This window comes from Penicillium citrinum (genome assembly GCF_028827155.1).
Source record: "Penicillium citrinum strain IBT 23319 chromosome Unknown utg000009l:1.0-4274883.0:1.0-4276374.0, whole genome shotgun sequence".
NCBI classification, from domain to species: Eukaryota; Fungi; Ascomycota; class Eurotiomycetes; order Eurotiales; family Aspergillaceae; genus Penicillium; species Penicillium citrinum.
In genome coordinates, this window is record NW_026622694.1 from 2,382,582 (window position 1) to 2,396,850 (window position 14,269).

The 14,269-nt window shown below is 45.4% G+C and overlaps 3 protein-coding genes across 3 annotated transcripts; 2 read left to right on the top strand and 1 right to left on the bottom strand.

Moving 5' to 3' along the window:
• Nucleotides 1-4,291: 4,291 nt before the first annotated feature.
• On the top strand, nt 4,292-5,388 carry N7469_010371 (homeobox domain-containing protein; the record flags this gene model as incomplete). The annotated part of the gene is made up of 3 exons (XM_056649276.1): nt 4,292-4,393; nt 4,489-5,172; nt 5,245-5,388. 3 exons carry the CDS (start codon nt 4,292-4,294, stop codon nt 5,386-5,388), a joined length of 930 nt encoding a protein of 309 aa, XP_056496407.1.
• Nucleotides 5,389-9,980: 4,592 nt separating this feature from the next.
• On the bottom strand, nt 9,981-11,220 carry N7469_010372 (uncharacterized protein; the record flags this gene model as incomplete). Its single annotated transcript, XM_056649277.1, has 3 exons — nt 9,981-10,288; nt 10,345-10,774; nt 10,828-11,220. The coding sequence occupies 3 exons, from the start codon at nt 11,218-11,220 to the stop codon at nt 9,981-9,983; spliced, it is 1,131 nt and encodes a 376-aa protein (XP_056496408.1).
• Nucleotides 11,221-12,074: 854 nt separating this feature from the next.
• On the top strand, nt 12,075-13,656 carry N7469_010373 (Major facilitator superfamily domain general substrate transporter; the record flags this gene model as incomplete). The annotated part of the gene is made up of 3 exons (XM_056649278.1): nt 12,075-13,046; nt 13,112-13,202; nt 13,265-13,656. The coding sequence occupies 3 exons, from the start codon at nt 12,075-12,077 to the stop codon at nt 13,654-13,656; spliced, it is 1,455 nt and encodes a 484-aa protein (XP_056496409.1).
• Nucleotides 13,657-14,269: the final 613 nt, after the last annotated feature.

A 14,269-nucleotide genomic window follows, 5' to 3' on the forward strand; every position in this document is an offset into this window, starting at 1 on the left:
CATCCAGCAGGAATTAAGGTTACTCTTCGACTAGCCACTCCACAGACACTCAACCCATCGATACCCCAATGGTACAAGCAAAGCAAACTCATTGGTTCATATATAGTGATCGTCCATACCCAAGTACCGGGAAACCTGGTTGCACGATGACAAATTCCTGCATGTGTAAACAGTAGTTGCATTGGCGCAATGAATCGCCTCTTCCCGCGGCTCTGGAGTAATTCCTCCGGTTCATTCCCCGGGTCCCAGGATGGGCTTTCCCGATCACAATGAACTGCGCAAGTGCCTGGTGTGAGATCCAATGATCTGCATCCCTACTCCATTTCATGCACGATCTCGGGATCTCGTAAGGGCATGAGTATGGCGATCCGTCCAGATTCCAATTACAATATGGAGTATGTGTCCATGCCTGGGGGTGGCTGGGGTGGGCCTTTCCCCTTTCTGTGCTTCAGTTTCTTCTATGTATGTTTACACCGTTCTTTTTGGTCAAGTCTAGCTCGTGATGGCTTGTCTGTTACTCAGAACATGTGCCAATGTTTCATCTGCGATATAAATACGGAGTACGATGGAAATCAGATAGCAATTACCTCAGGCTTGGAAAGTATCGTGTAAGGGAGCGAACAAGAATTCCTCACCGATCCGCCGGCCTCGATCTCGCCCTTGAATGACAAGCCAATCATGGAAATCTACTCTGTATTAGATCGAATTCCCACCACGAGGCTGAATCCAGATTCTATACTACAGTACAGTATTTGGTAGTTCCATCCAGCCTGTTCACCGAGAAGTTATGGGGCACATTAGATCAATTTTGATGAGTGGCTATGTAGGTAGATGGATTCTTGGTCTCTGCTTGTTACAGTAGAATCATGCTGTGGCGTTTCCCATCCACAAACTAGACCTATAAGCCCCGGGGTTCACTCCTGTTTGAGTATCTGTGGCTGCAACCCCTAGACTGCCACTACAGTAAAGGTTTCAAGGCCTAGAAATAGATCTAATAGTGAAAGTTTGCGGACGCGTGGCGGAGAGCGTCCGAACCTAAACTACCGTGTATCATGCCCACTCCTCCTCGGCTGGATCGGTGTCAAAGAGTGTCACATTGATGGGCCTGCAGGGATCCTCTAACCGTAGCGAAACTGCTGCCCAACTTTACGAGCGTCCATAGCGAGGTAACTCGACCCCTTCTGTAAAATGACAAATTGAGCTCAAACTTCAGTTACCGGATGATCTTAAATCTGGGGTGTTTTCAAGAAAACTACTATAAATGGTACCAGAGAGATGAGATGAATTTGAAAGAGTGTCCCATTGTTTGTTGTATAAGTACATAGTATGTATGCCCTATGCGATGGGGAATTCGGCTTTGTAAGGATCGCAGGTATTTGGCCGACACATCTGGAAGACGCCCCACCTAAAAGAGGATCTCTCATGGCATTTCGGGGCCGACATCTACACAAGACTGTGCCATTATTGCCTCGAGATCCACTGAAGCGGGTCCAGCGCCTGTCTTGAATTTGAAGTTGGCGTGGCGAGGGGCGGATTTAGGGCCATACTAAATGAGCTAGGTTAGTGTCGAGCTGAATCCAAAACGCGATACGCGAGCCGCAAGAGTAAATACTAGCGATGCTAGTGCGGATCGAAGCGGAAGAACCGCAATGTCAATTTGATGGAAAGGGAAAAAAAGAAAAAAGAAAAATCATGTCACATCGCAAGATGGTCAAATCCCGGTCCCCAACACCACGTCAGTCTCTTCCACCCCAACCACCTCCACCTCCCTAGCGGATGCAGAAAATATCAAATCAAATTAAATCGAATAAAAATGTCAGATATCATATGCAACTGCACATTCATCTGTACAGTGTGGAGTACTAAGGACAAGCCCTAGGTTGGTCATGCTTATGGTCATGTCATTCATTATGTACGGAGTGTACATACATACATAACTGCTTGAATTCAGCTCCTAAAAAGATATGAAAAAAAAAAAGAACAAGACATCACTGGGGGATTCTCCGTGATCTGACGTACGGGAGACCAGAGCGTGGATCCGGCGCCACACATCTCGAAGGAAGTGGAGAATTCCAATAGAAGAACCGTCCTGATGCACTGAGGGATCAGCCAATCTGGCTATCCCTGCCCGCCACCCATGGATACTACCACCTTGTCCATTTCCTGTTCGTCGATCGATCTCCGTGCCCACCGATCAGAGGCTTGTGGTTAGGATCCGATCCGAGGGATGCCAGTCATTTTGTCATTCTTCCTTTCCTCCCCCCCGAACTTCTACTGTACGATCCCATCTAGAGTTTCTCCACCCTGGACCGTACTGTATACCCTTAATATCATAAGAATCTGGCCATGAATCTAGGGCATCGCTAACATCTCGTACAAGAGGGGCCTTCATGTACATGGGTTATTACCCACCTGGGATAAGCTCTTTGGGATGCACGATCGAATGGTAACCAGTCGTAGGCCATGACAACCCTCTGACACCCAAGCTGGGTGGTGGAACCTTTGGCCTAGTGAGGGACAATCTGGCGATCTTTTCCTTGGACTCGGGGGGTGGGAAGATCCACCTGATGGTTTGGAGAAGTTGGTTTGACTTTCTTACCAAACACTCGTCCCACTTCCTCTTACTGCCTAGCATCCTAGGTCAACATTTGGGTGAGGTTCGGCGTTCCATGCAAGTGGACAATCCTTCTTCTTTTTTTTTCCTGCCCATTTCCTTTGCACGCTAACCGTACTGTTGAAAATTGGTGCACATGCTGGTTTTCCACCATAAAAAGCAAATGTCTGGTCAAGTATTTGATTTAATTAACTTCAGCCTGACTCAGGTACATCGTGAATGGCAGAACGTCGTTCTCCACCTTGTCTCCCCTCCGCCCACCACCTCCTCTTCCCCCCCTGCCTGAGACTCTCTGCGGCTGTTGCTGCTGGCATCCTTGATCCCCCCTCCTTTCCCCAACTTTGTCGGTATGCAGTCGGTGAAAACCGAGGATTGCGACGTTCTATATTTGATTTATTATTATTATTATTATTATTTTTATTGAAAAAAAAATAAATCTAATGTATGGGGCATGGTACCTGGCCCTGGAATATCGTTTCCGAAACAGACATAAATTTCAAAAATTGAATCGGATTTCTGAGATCGGATTACACTGCCATCCCAATACCGAGGTATTGGCTATGAAGGCGCCAAACCATGTCTGTCCCAAACTTGGATTTTGGGGTAGAGATGAGAAGTTGAACCTAGGAACCCTAAGCAGCCTAGTAGGAGGGCTTTTCTTTTTCTTTTTTCTTTTATCTTTTTTTTTTTTTGTTTTTTTTTATCTGGTCAGATCGGAGCAATCCTTTGGCCCGAAAAGTTATAGTTCCATTTTAAGATTGTCATTTTGATTATTGGGAAATACAATAATTATTTCCACTTAAAAAAAGAATTATAAAGAAAATAAAAAAGAAATCCCCCAAATTAAATCAAATTGGAATCCAAGAAAAGAAAAACACCGACCAACCGAATAACCCTATACCATAAAAGAATCATCATCATCATAAACAAAAAATCAAATATAAATGAATTACAAAATAGCGCGGGTCCGGGGGGGGGGGACCAGGAGTTCCTCAAGGGCCCGCCACCTGATAGATCCTGGCGCTAGCACGACGGACTATACCAGCTTGACAGGAACAAGAAGAGGTCCTTGGCACTATCTGTCAAGGACAACCTTAAGGATACTCCATAAGGTTCTTGATTTACACCCCTCTTCTCCGCTCTGCATGCCTTGAGGATACGGAACAGTCCTGGTACTCCGTAGTTTGTGGCTCCAAGTACCCACTCATGCCCACGATCGTCATTTTTCTGGGCCCCCCCCCCCTGTTCTTGCTTTTCCATGGACATGTAACAGCTGGGTCTTGCGTCGGAACATGTCTCTTTTTTTAAAATGTACAGTGCCCTGCATTATTTGGGGCGCTCGGAATCGCTTCTGCCCTCATTCCCCAACCTTGCATAATCTTGGCTATCCTGCGATGTCAAGGTAAAATCAGCCTGGTTTCCCAGGTGAGTTAAACATCTATATTCGCCCCAATTTGCCTTCCATTTCTCTTCCTCTCGACTCCCCCTCCCCCTTCTCAATCTTACCTACTTCTTCCTAAGTTGGAGTCCAAGGGTGGACCGGCTTCGTGGATCTCTTTTATACATCAATCAAAAAACTATCCCCCCCCCGTTCTAATCGTGTTCTTGTGACTTGCAGTTACTCTTTGTGCAACACGTTGATCATCTTATATTACACCTCTACATACCATTTCGTCTATGTCACAGTCCCGTGAGTTGGACGAGGATACCGACATGTCTCTTTCTTATATCAGTAGAGCGCCGGCTAGCCACCCTCAACAGCTACCATCATTTCGCGAGGTAAGTTATTTGACATTGTAAAGGGATCTCGCGCGCAATGTGCCGCTGCTATATATCAAAAGTACGAGTTGAGCTGACCGGTTTCCATAATTCAGCTTCTTCCACCACACCTTCACGATGAAATCGATTCCTCTACATTTCAACATGCGCGTCAATCTCAAGAACGTCCTTCATCTGGCCACGAGATGGCTGCCGATCCTCGCTCTATTCCCGGATATGCTTCAACACCAACAGCCCAAATGCCCTATGGCGAATACTCCCGCGATTATACTACACGTCCTGCCGAACACCCTCCACGACCCATGAGCGACCACATGCCTATGAGAGGCCAATCACCGATGTTACCTCCAATTCGTGATATAGGCTCCATGCCTGACCGTCAAGGATATGCAGATAGCCGGATGGCCCCTCGATCCGATCCCTTCGCACATGAATATCGTGGTGTTCCTCCCATGTCAGCTCCCATATCAGACCGCCGCAACCCAGAACCACTTGGTGCACCTATGATGCAGACCCAGTCACATCACGCTCATCCAGCAATGGCCTATCAAGGAGACCCAGAACAGATCTCGCCACAGATGATGGCGCATCCAAACCAAGCCAATTTCGGAATTTTGGGGGATCCAGTTGATCCACGAACGAGACGCCGGAGAGGCAATTTGCCTAAGCCCGTGACGGACATTTTACGGGCCTGGTTTCATGAGCATCTCGATCACCCTTATCCAAGTGAGGAGGATAAGCAAATGTTCATGACTCGAACGGGTCTAACGATTAGCCAGGTAAGAGCCGTATCCGAATGGTTTCGCCGCCCAGTATCATCTGCAGCAAATGCTAATACATTCACTTTGCAGATCAGCAACTGGTTCATTAACGCACGAAGGCGGCAATTGCCAGCCCTGCGCAATCAAATGCGCAGTGGTGCGTCAGATCCAGACTCATCTAGGCATTCCCCCTTTAGCGACATCGACGATCATTTACCATCTCCTCGTCATTAGAAGAACCATTTGGTCTCTATCTTGATACACATACCCACCCAAGCTTTTCCTGACTTGACGGCACTGGAAGGCCTAATTTGGATCTTGCCTTGCTTTTATTCTATTTTCTTTTTCTTCTATCTATCACGGCCTTACTTACATTTGCTCCGCCTTCGACATACGTTACATGGCATATCGCAACGTCAGCGTTCATTCTGATTACGACTGGGAACTTACTTCATCAATTTATTTCTTTCAACGAGTTACGGGGTTCTTGGTTTTTTTTTTTTCTTTGATCTTGGAACATGGCAAAGATGGATGGATAGACTGGTATTGGCTTCTACATGTTATCTTGGCTTTTTTATCTTCTCATATGTGTTTTTATTATGCTTCGAGACTGGTTGATTTCTTTTTTATTCTTTGTTGCTTGATTCTGATTGTACAGGACCCCTTGCTTGCCAAGATAAGTCCTCAGATATCATTTTGATACCCTTTTTTACTCTTTGGATGTTATGTACCAAGCGGGCTGAGTTTTGCTGGGACAACGGGAAAGGGGATACTTAGGAATTCGCATGGAAATATTTTCCCTCATTCTCTTTTATTGCATTGCTTGAATCTTGTCTGCCTGGACCTTGACATTGTGTCGCATTGCACCTCGCTTCATATCGCGTGCCTCGTGTATCGCCAGACAAAAAGGACCCGAAATTGCATTACTAGGTGTTTCCTCGGCTTTAGTTACACACAACGGAGTAGTATGGCATATTTTCATTCACAACCTTTCCTTTCCCTCGCCCGTTAGTGTAAGTAGTTTCGACGATCCTAGGCTTATTATTGCACGCATGACGGCAACGTGATCGGATTTGATGAAGCGGCACGCGGTGGACCACTTACTCAGCCAATCTACTGTAACTGACGATCTCCAGTATTCCTCCCCAGCTGAAAGTCAGCACGATTTCCAGCTTCACAGTCTATCCGCGACCCCCCGAAAATCCCTGAATAGCTTTGTTTCGAGAGGATTGTGGCTGACACGAATACCTGCTCTGAACAGTGGAACAACAGGGGGATGAGCCTGGACCGGAAAATAGTTGCCTACCGATATCAATTTGGGCAATAGTGAATTGTATTGTACGGGGCTACGTGCTCTCTACATTGAGTTGGGAGTCATTCCTTTGAAACCAATTCCCCACGAGAATTGCCCTGCACGTACTCCATCAGCCATCACGCAAGCGTCTCAGTCCTCTTTCTAGTCCCTCTTCAAGAAGGAAATTACATCCCGGATCTGCCTTTGACAGATGCCGGATCGACCTCAATATTGGGTCCGCAAATTTCAGACCGTGGATCCTGTTTCCTTCAATCTCAATAATGGACCACTAGAACCACTTCATATCCCGACCTGCCACTTAGACCCACAGGCCCCGACAGATGCCTCCCAAAAAATTCAAAATATGATCGAAATCCATTATTTGTCAGATCATCTTTTGAATGACGTTGGTAGGCTCCTCATCTTTGTCTTTAATCTTTCTACCCTCGGGGAGGCTACCCTTTTTGACAGCGCTTAAAGTTCAGTTCGTCCGCGCGGTTATGTGACTTGCCGAGACCTCGATGATCATGGTGAGCTGTCACATTCTCTCCAGATCTGATTCAAGACTCGTATTTCCCACTAATTCTGGGCTTGATCTTGTACAGTATATGTACATACATATGAGCATCGTAAATGCGATTGAGACTTGAAGGTCAATTCTTGGTCCGATATGGTTCGGGTCGGTGCGGATGTGTGACAAAGGATGAAATCTCGGAATTCGGTATGCGAACCCCAAACCAAGTGCACAATGGTTGGAAACTGGGAACGAGATACGCCAATACTTAGAGTTCAGCTCTTGTAGGTGACCACCATGTCTTGGATTTTCCTTTTACCCGTACTAATTTCGTATCGAGGAGACATTTTGACTGCGGATTCAGCCACGTGAATTCTCCGGATTGTAGTCTGGCTGTCCCACAATGCTTAGATGATCTGCTTCCATATGGAGAATTCTCGGTGCTATACTCTTTCGGTTTAGTTTATGTTGTTGAAACCCCGTCTGCGTGTCTGCCCTAGAACGCGCATGGGGAGTGTAGGGCAATTCAACGCCGTGATACGTGGAGCCATACTTCGTTCTTCCACTTTTTGACAAGGATTTGACTCCTTAGTGTTTTGCCCACTTGTGGTCTCATCTGAGACAGTCAACCGAAAGGAATGTCAATAATTAATTTGCTAAAAATATTCAGAACCCGCCGGAAGAATTTTAGCCCCTTATTTTTTTAATTAAAACTCGCCCGATAGAATGAAAGCAACTGCAATCATAAGCGAAGCGCAGATTCGTGCCAAGGCATGTCGGATCTCATAGCATCTCATACTAGGATAAGTCAGAGAGGACAATCAGAATGACGTTCGCGGCCTTTGTTGGATAACCATGATCATTCTTATTGGCACATCTGCAGAAACATACTATGTATATGGTCGATCTAGATTGGGTATTAATCTGGTCTTTTCGGGTGGGGACCGCATACAACACATCGCAATGTGCATCAGGAAGTACATAAGAGACAGGGAATGAAGACCACTTCGGTACTTCGAAAATGCATACAAAACACGACTAGAGCACGAAGGACCACTCGCGACGTACGATGTATGGAGTCCTGTAGTATGTACGGAGTAGGTATGCATGCATGCAGGAAAGGCTCCATAGTTCCCCGGCATCGGCCGCGGTTATGCATCTCCTAACCTCTAGTCACATCCAAATCCCGACGATTTTGAACTGCTGTACCACCGGAACAAAGATCCAGCAGTATCTTAGTGGTCTATATGAACAAACAACGACAAGGATCATAGCCCCTTCTCTATATCTATGTACATAGTGAAGGTAATATCTGATATGATTCTGATCCATCACATGGCGGTGAACTCGGATGTCTGCTACAGCGTATGACGAGGTGGCACGACTAGCTGACAGCTGCGAGGAATATCACGTTTGAGTTAGTGACAGCAGGCATGTCAAGGGTCTGGCTTTGGTCGACACATTTCGAAGCTGTCAATTCTACAAAATGTGAGCTGTCTCATGTCAACATTTAGCGCCAGTGACGATCGCGTGCAGATCGATCAGGTGTTCGTGATGTGTCCGATGGTCAATGACCATGCGAGCCAATCATAGTTGGCTATGCCAAATGACCTGCCATTCAAGGTAGCCCATATGTAGAAAATGGCAGTTCTATCAATGCAGTTGGCCCTTGGAGTTCGCGAGACAAAACATGACATGTCTGAACTTTTTCCCGGAGTATCGTACGACTTTTTGGGCTTGCTAGTATTGATCAGCTGTTGATCATGCAACAATTTCATTCGGTCCATGGCCATGCTGTAGAACATCTAAAATTCAGGTCGGGAGAAATTTTCCCACCAAAGGAGGTTCGACCAAAACTACGGCGCTACTGCGCGTGCAATCAACGGCTCTGTCAAAGGTTTTAGACAAAACTATTGAAATTTTTATGGGTCTGTCTCTTTTCACAATGATCAATGATCGCCCATTGCCCCACTGTTCAACACGTAGCAAAATCAATAGTGTCGAGTAGCCTTTCCAGAGTTACACTCGGACGGAGGCTTCCGGATGGGTCAATTTAATGAATCCTTCGAGAATTATCTTCGGAAAATTTAGCGTCTATTTCTTTCAGTATTGAGTTGGACATGATTAAGAGTCAGTATACCATGTACTGTACAATAGGGCTCCAATAGGCACCGGTTTCTAGATCTAGTAAAATGTGGGGTGTCTCAATATGCAATTGACGGAGTAGTGCCAATTCAGGACTCGGCATATCCTGGATAAGCTTCTCGGTCAGCAGTGATATTTTAGACACCATATGGGAATTATATGCCAAGACTCAACTCGCATGAGTAGGCGACGTCGATATCCTGGATTCAGGTCAAAATCACCGACTTTTCTCTTGAATTTCCTGTATCATGTCGCCAAAAACCTGCGCAAATCCTATAACTCTATGACTTCTGCAAGGGTAGCCATCAACGCACGACCGCACTTACGATATCATATTGGCATACCCCTGGTTGCGATGTGAATCATCAGACCGCAACTTGAGTCCAACGATTAATGGTTCATGATGTGACACAGCTTTACAAAATGAACCGTTGGAATGAACACTAGCTTGTGCATCCGCTGTGCAGCGCACGACCATTATTTCGTCATGGAGCAGCATCCTGCAGAGAGAAATGCTCCAGCCTTAGTGAAGCGGTAGTGAAGCGCCCTTTTCACCTAGTGTAGGTGAAGCTCAATAATTTCCCATTTTGGCAGTCATGAGCCCTAGAACTACCAACTATACAATGCATGCAGTATTCCATCAAAATCATTTTAAGAGAGTCCCGGAATGTATGTTACAACCAGAGATAACAAGTACCATAAAAAATTCATCCCAATCGTCCTTTCCCAAACTTTCCAAGATATCGGATCGCTTCTGCGCAGCAACTGAGTATTTCAGTACGAGGTGTATCCGACTCGTGGGGTGTTACAGTTATTTCAGGTATATTGAGCACCAATAAAAACTGCTTTAAATTCATCAAATGTATTGATGATTTACTTGTAATAATTCGGTACCTTCAGCCCCTTGAATTCAAACGACGTATTCTCTCGTCGATCAATAACTTTCTTGTGATGCACGTCCTTCACTCGGGCTCGAACGTATTCGGTTCCTGTAGGAGCAGGTGTAGTGCAATTCTTTTCCTCCTCTGTGAGCAATCCAAGGCGCTCAAGTAAAGGTGACGGTACAGTCCTCATGATGGTATCCTCACCCGGCCTATTGAAATAAAGCAATCCGAGGCGCGGAATATCGATTTGATCTTTTGGTGGCGTAACAACGCGGTGTATAGTAGATTTGAGATATCCTTGATATCTTTATTAGCTTAAGTACTTGCCATCAAGTCCGACAGGGTTTACTTACCATTGGTCAAGAATGACAGTGTATCAGCGATGTTACATGTAATGCCACCTTCAACAGGCTTCACGAATTTCCATTCTCCCTCCGGGGTTTGAATCTGTAAACCAGCCACGTTTTGAGAGAAGAGCAAAGTCAAGCTACCAAAATCTGTATGTCCGCCCTTGGTATAGCCCTGTGCTTTGTCCCATTCTTCTTGGGTACGGGTATTATATATCATATAACGCAGGTGATCATCGGAAACCCTGTCGTAGGCATGGGCCCGCAGCAAGTAATCCTCAGGTAGTTCCAGAATAATTGACATGAGAATGAATAGCTTTTTAGCAACTTTCTCGAAGAGATCACGGCTGAAGCTTGCAATCTCGTCATAGTTTTGGCGTGTAATACGATGCTTCGGGACACCAGCCCATTCGGGGATGTCCTTTGGGATGTTCAGCTGTGGTAAAAGGCGTTAGACAAAATCTTGCAAACGTTACCAAGATAACATACCATCTCTACGTTATCTTTCACCCCAGTGTCTCCAATCCACCTTTCGTTCTCACGGTATCCAAAATACTCGCCTTCGGCAAAGTTGCAAGGAAATCTCCGTTTTTCCTCCAAAGGCTCTTTGAAGAACGCATTACCAATACTGAACTGACGCAGAACTTGTTCATCACTGATTCCATGACCAACAACTACCCAGAAACCTACTCGCGTCACAGCGTCATGCAATTGTTTTGCAAGTTGCTCTTTTCCCCCGGGCTGGTCGAATAGCGACAGATCGATCTCAACCAGCGGAGCCCAGTCAAGCTCCTCTCTAGTGGGCTCCGGACGGCTCCATGGTTTAACGATCACCGTATCTGTTGCGGTGTCAATTTGCTCTTCAATAGCAGACGGCGCCATCTTTGCGTCTGAGTTTATACGGCAGTTCAGTATAATTCTAGATGGTTACGATGCGATGAGACGGAAGTTATATCTATGCAAGGTTAATCTGACTTCAAAGATCCATTCGAAACTATCCGAGCAAATGATCATTCATCCGAATGCCGTTGGATTGTGAGAACGCGGGGTCTCGGATGTTATCATTCTTGCTCCGCATCACGCTATAGCCTTGTGTACATCACGGCAGTGTGTTGCCGAGAAATTATAATCTTCAGGAGAGCTTGGATCAGTGTATAGCTACAAGTATTAGGATCCCGTATCGATTTCTATCGAGGTCTATACTTGAATCATGTCAGGATTGTTCATCGAAAGGTAATCACATCTTCTTCGTCCGATATTCCGTACAAAAGAACACGATATTGCACTATGCGTTAGTAATTGATAGTATCAGTTGCCCTGATGTGTGTCTCTACATTTCTAGCTAATGCAAATTCTAATTTAGTTGAAGCTGCTCAGATTCAATTGCCGACTCAGAAATGACTATTTCTGACTTGTAGGTAAATTTCCAAGAATGCCGCAATCTGGCGGCGGTATGAGCAAAATATCTTATTTCATTGGCATAAATGCAGACGGATAATAATATGTCGTGCTTTGAACCTTACTACTAGTAGAAATATCGCATGGGTTACTTCAATCTCGCCACTACAAGAGAAAACAAAAAGACTGATCATTGAAATAGATATCTCGATGAGTTTTCGGTGAATTTGTCTAAAGCCGACGAACGCCTAAGTCTTTCAACCAAGCGTATAATATTTAGCACTCGAAGGAATATTGGACACGATCAAAGTAACGCCCAGGTACTTCAGGTACTAATTATGATATCGGTCAAAGGGGAAGAGGATGTTACTACCACTAGCATCCCTTCGTCGCCGCTCAATGAGCCACATCGCAATGACGTGAGCATTAAAAATGACCCTCAATTGGAAAAAAGAGTGATGCGAAAAATTGATTTTTGGCTTGTTGGGTTTTACTCCTTGGTTTATATATTCCGTGTCATCGATTCCCAGAACTACGCCAACGCTGCTATCATTAACCTGGAAGCCGGCACAGGAATCAAAAAAGAGCTCGATTTTAGCCCATCGCAGTGGGCATGGACTCAATCTATATTCTCCTACAGTTACCTGATTTTCGAGCCTTCAAACACGGTCCTCCTCAAAGGAATGAAGCCATCGAGATGGATGTTCGTTCTTATCCTTTCTTGGGGGATATGTGCTTGTTCTGCTGGAGCCGCACAGAATTTCCAAGGAATGATGTGTGTTCGATTCGCGATTGGACTGGCGGAAGCAGGGTTTTATCCAGCTGTTCTCTATCATATGGCTTTCTGGTATAAGCCATCAGAGTTGCCGTGGAGAATCGCTCTCTTTTATTCGCTCGGTCAACTATCTAGCGCATTGAGTGGATTGCTGGCATATGCCATCAGCTATATGGATGGAGCTGGCGGGCTGTCAGGTTGGAGATGGCTGTTTATTCTGGAGGGCCTTCCTGCCATCATCTTGTCCGTGGTAGCATTATTTGGTCTCCCCGATTATCCAGAGACTGCTCGCATGTTAACGCAGGAAGAACGAATCTTCTTGCAAGGCCGCCTAGCCTCCTCTGCGCCTTCTGGCAAAGATAAGAGCTGGAGCTGGGCCGATGTCAAGGAGCTTTTTTCTACTCCTACACTATACACATTTTCCATATATTGGATTGGACACGGTATTGGCGGATTTGGTGTAAATTATGCACTGCCTACTGTCATCTATGAACTTGGCTTTACTTCGACGGCCTTTTCTCAATTGATGAATATAGTAAGTCGAGCAAAGTTCGTCTAAGAGGTTTGGAATAAGAATCTGACATAGTTAAAACTTGATAGCCACCATACGTCGCAACTTTCTTGTTCCTGAACACCCTTGGTTACCTGATTCACAAGGGTTGGATCCGGCCTTGGACAACTGCAGTCGCGAGTAAATATCATCCCATTATACCACCTAACTATCGAATGAACTTCTACTAATGCCATATGCAGTTGAGAGCACAATCATTATCTGCTATATCATACTCATAACGGTCCCAAATTCCATCGTGAAGTACATCGCTCTGATAGTAGCCACAGCTTGTGCGGGATCTGCCTATCCTGTAATTTGGCCAGAACGGATTCGCGATCTCAATGGAACAGTGGCTTCAGGTATCGGCATTGGCCTCACAAATGCCATGGCTCAGTTCAGTGGAATTGCAGGCCCTCATATCTATAGCTCTGTTTTTGGTCCGACCTATCGTGTATCTTATATCATCTGTCTCTCCTTCCTCTGCCTGGCGATCTCGGGGATATTGGTGTCGTGGTGGCTTGTTTGGCGAAAGGATGAGAATATTCGGAAACAAGACACTGCGGTTAGAGCTCTTCACGATGATGAAGCATAAAGTCTGGTCTGTCTTACAATAATATATATGTCAGTCATCCTTTTCTCAAAAAATGAAGCTCGTGAAGTTTCTTGATAAATGGAACCATCCTACTAGTGCCGTCGGATCACCTGGTCAACGGGGCAGATTAATGAAAGGATAGGTATGCTTTCATAAATACTTAAGGGATTTGCACCCAAACAAAGCGAATAGCTTTCAGGATTTTGGCTGCTTCTTAGCGGATCTTGAGGAAATGAGTGAAAATGTAAACCAGAAAGCGACGGGTTATATTACCCTATATTGTTAAGGCTTAAAGCACTAGTAGATTTGTTTATCTCATACTATGATACGTACATGAAAAAGAACACCTGTATACTCCAGACAAGTTTCCCTCGTGACTGTAGGGCTACAGTCACGAGAAACCTGCTATGTCCCTTAAGGCTTCGTGAGCTTTTCCTTAAGCTGAAACATGGAGACCGCCATAGAATAGCCACGCGTACTGCTTAATTTCTCTGCAGGCAATCTCTGATCAAACACGCCGTCTAGTAATAGAGTTTGAATTAGACTACCGAGATGATATAGTTCATACTTCTTTATAATAAACTCCCGATCAACTAGAGATGTGGGACCTGAT